At 43.5% G+C, this 6,005-nt stretch overlaps 1 protein-coding gene across 1 annotated transcript in view; it reads right to left on the reverse strand.

Annotated features, from left to right (window-relative positions):
• nudt4a (nudix (nucleoside diphosphate linked moiety X)-type motif 4a) overlaps positions 1 to 5,429 on the reverse strand; it is a 29,674-nt gene extending 24,245 nt beyond the window's left edge. Inside the window, exon 1 of the mRNA XM_021601223.2 lies at positions 4,901 to 5,429. Within this exon, the coding sequence (XP_021456898.2) occupies positions 4,901 to 5,047 (147 nt within the window). The 5' untranslated portion in view covers positions 5,048 to 5,429. The remainder of the gene's footprint in view (positions 1 to 4,900) is intronic.
• Positions 5,430 to 6,005: the final 576 nt, after the last annotated feature.

Here is a 6,005-nt window from a genome sequence, read left to right on the forward strand (position 1 = left end):
GCCACTGCGTATAACTGGAAACTAAGTATAACTAGTAATGCCGTAAAGAGGTCTTCGAACTCGACCAAAACAATGGAATTGTCTTGAAAAGGCGTGGGGGGGAAAGGGCCGTGAGGGAAAGATCCCGGGTCTCCTCATTGCCCCGCAGCAAAATTAGTCTACATTCAGGCTATTGTTTGTATGTGTATTTCATACTATTTTGAGGTAAAAATCAGAGTATAATGATTGTATGGATGTCAACCCCAACTCACGTTCATGTCATCGTTAACAATCAACTGCATTACAGCTACAAATGACTGACTACCATCAACGACTTCTCTATGCCTGCTATGTTAACCAGCTTGTACGAACTTGAGTTAGCATTTAGCAGTCACTTCTTCTAAACTTGAAAAGGGACGACTTAAGTGAGCACATTGTGGGCCTGTTACAATACATAAATCATGACTGATTTGACAAATATCGCCTTTGTTAGACCAGATTTGTTGAATGTGCGCCAATCTAGACAATGGAATGTCTGCGTTTCATTGACTCCTTTACTGCATGGACCCAGTCGGTATTAGATAGAATGTCGCGGCCCCACCCACCTGTTGGGAAAACAACATGTGGTTACCTACAGTGTAGGTTACCCCACAAAAACGTGGCTTTTTTAAACGCAATTTTATTTTTGTCTGCAAAACTACATTGAAGCAAAGTACAACATGTCTAAAGATTACTTTTCAACATTGCTTGCTTCCCGAGTGTTCTCACTACTTTTTATTGTAGGGCTTCCCTCATGCCTCTTTTCATGCTAGCTACCAGCCACCCGGACACATTGAATGCTGTTGAGCAAGAGAACACACAGGCGAGTGATAGACAAGGAAGTCAAACTGAATATAGCTGCTGCTAGCTCCTAAGCAACTTTGCAGTATTTAGTTTTGTTGTGTGCTATTTCTTACATTATTAGCCCAGAATGTTTTTGTGTTATTACATACAGTTGGAAAGATCTTTTGGATATCAGAGCAGTGGTAACTCACCAACATTACAACCAGAAATACAACTTTCCGGAATTGGATCCTTTGTTGCTCCAAGATGCCGCTGGTGGAGAAGTGCTATTCGTAGTGAACTTCTAATCCAACTCAGGAGGCGTGCACCCCATCCACTGCTTCCGAGTATATTACCTGCTAATGTTCAGTCCGTGGACAATAAAGTAGCTCATGACGAGGATCTCCTTCCACAGAGACATCAGGGACTGTAACACCATGTTTCACACAATCATGGCTCTCTCCGGATTTTCTGTCCCCGTCCACACAACCAGCTGGGTACTCTGTACATTGTGCATTCCAGGATAAAGAACTCTCCAAGAAGAAGAAAGGCAGAGGTGTATGTTTCATGATTAACTACTCATGGTGTGATTGTGATAACTTACAGGAACTCAAGTCATTTTGTTCACCCGACCTAGAACACCTCACAATCAAATGCTGACCGTATTACCCCCCCAAGACAATTATCTTCGGTTACACTCACAGCTGTGTATATCCCCCCTCAAGCCGATACAACGACGGCCCATAAGGAACTACACTGGACATTGTGCAAACTGGAAACCACATATCCCGAGGTTGCATTTATTGTAGCTAGGGATTTTAACAAAGCAAATTTGAGGAAAACTCTATCGAAGTTCTATCAACATTGCTTGTTGTACTCGCACTTCAAAAACTCTCAACTCTTGTTACTCTCCCTCCGGGATGGCTACAAGGCCCTCCCCTGCCCTCCCTTTGGCCAATCAGAACACGACTCCATTCTGCTCCGCCCTTCCTATAGGCAGAAACTCAAATAGGAAGTACCCATGCTAAGGTCTATTCAATGCTGGTCTGACCAATCGGAATCCATGCTTCAAGATTATTTTTATATAATATGTTCCAGGTTGCCTGGGAGAATAACAATGACATATAGACGGAGACTCAGTTCATCAGGAAGTGTATAGGGGGTGTTGTTCGCACTGTGATTATTAAAACCTACCCAGACCAAAAACCATGGATAGATGGCAGCATTCGTGCAAAACCATGGCAAGGTAACTGGGAATATGGTTGAATACAAACAGTGTAGTTATTCCCTCCGTTATGCAATCAAACAGGCAAAACGTCAGTATAGAGACAAAGTGGAGTCACAATTAAACAGCTCACACACGAGACATATGTGGCAAGGTCTACAGACAATCAAGGATTACAAAGGGAACATCGACATCTTTCTCCTGGACAAGTTAAACACCTACTTCGCCGAATTTGAGGATAACAACGGCCCGCTCTCAAGAACTGTGGTATCTCGTTCTCTGTTGCCGACGTTAGTAAGACATTTACGCGTGTTAACCCTTGCAAGGCTGCTGGCCCAGACAGCAGCCCTAGCTGCGTCCTCAGAGCATGCGCAGACCAACTGTTTACGGACACTCCAGCCCAGTCTGCTGTCCCCACTTGCTTCAAGATGTTCACCATTGTTCCTGTACCCACGAAAGCAAAGGTAACTGACCTAAATTCTGTCATCTAGAAGAGGCTAGTTAAGGATCATATCACCTCCAACTTACCTGACACCCTAGACCCAATTCAATTTGCATACCGCCCCAATAGATCCAGAGATGATGCAATCGCCATCGCACTGCACATTGCCCTATCCCATCTGGACAAGAGGAATACCTATGTAAGAATGCTGTTCATTGACTATAGCTCAGCCTTCAACACCATAGTACCCTCCAAGCTCATCATTAAGCTCAGGGCCCTGGGTCTGAACCCCGCCCTGTGTAACTGGGTCCTGGACTTCCTGAATAGCTGCAGCCAGGTGGTGAAGGTAGGAAACAACACATCCTCTACGCTGATCCTCAACACAGGGGCCCCACAAGGGTGCCTGCTCAGCCCCCACATGTACTCCCTGTTCACCCATGACTGCGTGGCCATGCACGCCTCCAACTCAATCATCAAGTTTGCAGACGACACAAAAGTAGTAGGCCTGAATGCCAACAATGACGAGACAGCCTACAGGAAGGAGGTGAGGGCCCTGGTGGAGCGGTGCCAGGAATATAAACTCTCCCTCAACGTCAACAAAACAAAGGAGCAGATTGTGGATTTCAGGAGACAGCAGAGGGATCTCGCCACTATCCACATCGATGGGACAGCAGTGGAGAAGGTGAAAAACGTCAAGTTCCTCGACGTACACATCACTGACAATCTGAAATTGTCTACCCACACAGACAGTGTGGTGAAGGCGGAGCAACAGCGCCTCTTCAACCTCAGGAGGCTGAAGAAATTTGGCTTGGCCTCGAAGACCCTCAAACTTTTACAGATGCACCACTGAGAGCATCTGTCGGGCTGTATCATCACCTGGTGCGGTAACTCCATTGCCCGTAACCGCAGGGCTTTACAGAGGGTGGTGCGGTCTGCGCAACGCATCCCCGGGGGCACACCTACAGCACCCGATGTCACAGGCCAAAAAGATCATCGAGGACAGCCTGTTCACTCCGCTATCATCCAGAAGGCGAAGTCAGTACAGGTGCATCAAAGCAGGGGCCGAGAGACAGAACAACAGCTTCTATCTCAAGGCCATCAGACTGTTAAATAGCCATCACTAGCCAGCTCCCACCCGGTTACTCAACTCTTAGATGCTGCTGCCCTATATACATAGAAATGGAACACTAGTCACGTTGATAATGTTAAACACCGTTTTACTCATGTCATATTATATACTGTATTCTATTCTACTGTATTTTAGTCAATGCCACTCGGATATTGCTCGTACTAATATTTATATATTTCTTAATTCCTTTATTTAACTTTTCGATGTGTGTATTGTTGTGAAAGTAAATACTACTGCACTGTTGGAGCTAGGAACACAATAATTTCGCTACACATGCAATAACATCTGCTAAATATGCGTATGTGACCAATAAAATGTTATGTGATTTTGATAGCTAGGTTTCCATCCAATTTGTGACAGATTTTCATGCGAATATTCTAAAATCTGCATAAAGCAATATACACATTTTCCCACCAGAGATGTTTCCATCAAACTGACCTTTTGCTGATACAAGGCTGCGCATGACAACATAGTGCACATAAAAATAACTTTTGCAGTTAAATGTCCAATTACCGATGACATAATACAGGTTAAATGGGTTTCAATTGCATTTTCAAATCTGATGTTTTTTTCACGAGCCAGGTAATTCATCTGCATGAAATGGATGGAAACGTGATTATAGGTCCAAAAAGGTGGTAAACTATATGTCCAAATACAGTAGCCTAATTCTCACTCTGCATCCAATTGGGGTAGTTGTTTTTGTATATTTGTTTATTAAAACTATGGCCCGAGAAAACACGGCTTATCCATGTCAATGAAACTTTGATGTTGAAAAAACTATAAAAACGTAAGCGGCATCAAAACATGCATTATTCCTCTCTCTGTATCACTGGAAATTACATGACTGCGATGACATACGGACCAGTGTTGTTATGGCCACTTTCTGGCTGAGTCAGAGAGAGACTGCCAGGATGTACATGAGCTCTCATAAGCATATCATTTTATAGGTCAGATGTTTGTGCATTTATAGCTGATTCCCATGAATCAATAACTGCCTTTCTTCCTCCCTGCATTTCTTACTTTCTCTCTCTTGCGCGCACACACACACACTGTTTATCAACAGACCTAACACACCCACCCACCCTGTAAAGTTCCCTCCCATGACATCCCATGATTAATGCCACGTACGAATTTGTCAGAGGTAGACAAAATATATTTACATGGAAAGTTAACTGAAGGTTTTCGTTATCTGAAAGATAATAAAGAACGTGGTAAAATAGGCAAATATGTTGTGATGCGTCAGTCATGTGAATATCTATACAATGTTAATGGTCGGAAAACTAAACACCTAGACCATCCATACCTCGTCCTCTTTTTCATTTTTGAAACATAAACATGCCGCTCTTCTCTTGAAACCTTCGCCATCATAAATCCTCGTCTGGTTGGGTTTAAACTTCATCATATATTCACAACCTTCGTGCTCCAAGGATATCCGAAAGGTGGAGTGCATAAGGATCCAACCAGATCAAGTCAAGTGCCTACTTGGTCAAGAGAGGAGCAAGAAACTACGCACTGAATCTCAAAATAAACCTTCAGGCAATCAAACTTCAACGTCGTTCATCTATTCATTCACAGCAATTAAGCACCCCATATCCCCGGTGTGTTGATGATTCTGCATAACATCCTGTCTAGTTGCCGCTGTCAAACTGCATGTTCCCTACGCCAACTAGCACCATCTGTGGTCCGTGAGCACCGCATCTTGCTGACCTCACTACAACGCAGCGACCACATATCAGCGCCAGCCCCTGCGACGTTACATGCCACGATTAGACGTTCAATAACTTGCAGTTTCCCAAACTGAAACATACATGAAACGCCCTCGGTTGTCATAATCCTAGCCTACTCAATCTAATTTCAAGTTGTTTACGGTGCTACTCTTACTTGCAAGTATACTATTTAAAACTTTACATTCTGGCATAAGTGAAAGCCAAGTCCCCATTTCGAGGTCCATAAGAAAAGATCACCGTTTATTTGAGCTAAAAATGCAAGCAAGTAGGCTACTGCACTCAATGCAGTGTTCGACACCAATACATTTACCTTGTAGCCAGCTCAGTCAAACCTGAACCATTGTACCTAAAATTACATCGATCTTCACCTTACTATGCTGTCCTATAATGGTGAATCAAGAAACTGAAGCACCTGGCCATCATGTGTTTTGGATGACGGAATATGTGAGCGAATTCATCTCTTTGTATCACCAGGTGGTGCCTGACTTTCACGCCATCAATTGAAGGATAGACTAAAAATCTAGGATCAGAGTGAAGATTAAGACTGTCTGGAAATAAGCAAGTGTTACTATTTTTTCTCTGCTCATCTGAGGGCAGTCATTGTTCACTGAACTCAACAGGTCAGATTAAACAATGTATTCAATGACAGAATTGAGAATGTGCCAAAAAATCCTAACCTAC

Source organism: Oncorhynchus mykiss, chromosome 1 (genome assembly GCF_013265735.2).
Source record: "Oncorhynchus mykiss isolate Arlee chromosome 1, USDA_OmykA_1.1, whole genome shotgun sequence".
Lineage (NCBI taxonomy): Eukaryota > Metazoa > Chordata > Actinopteri > Salmoniformes > Salmonidae > Oncorhynchus > Oncorhynchus mykiss.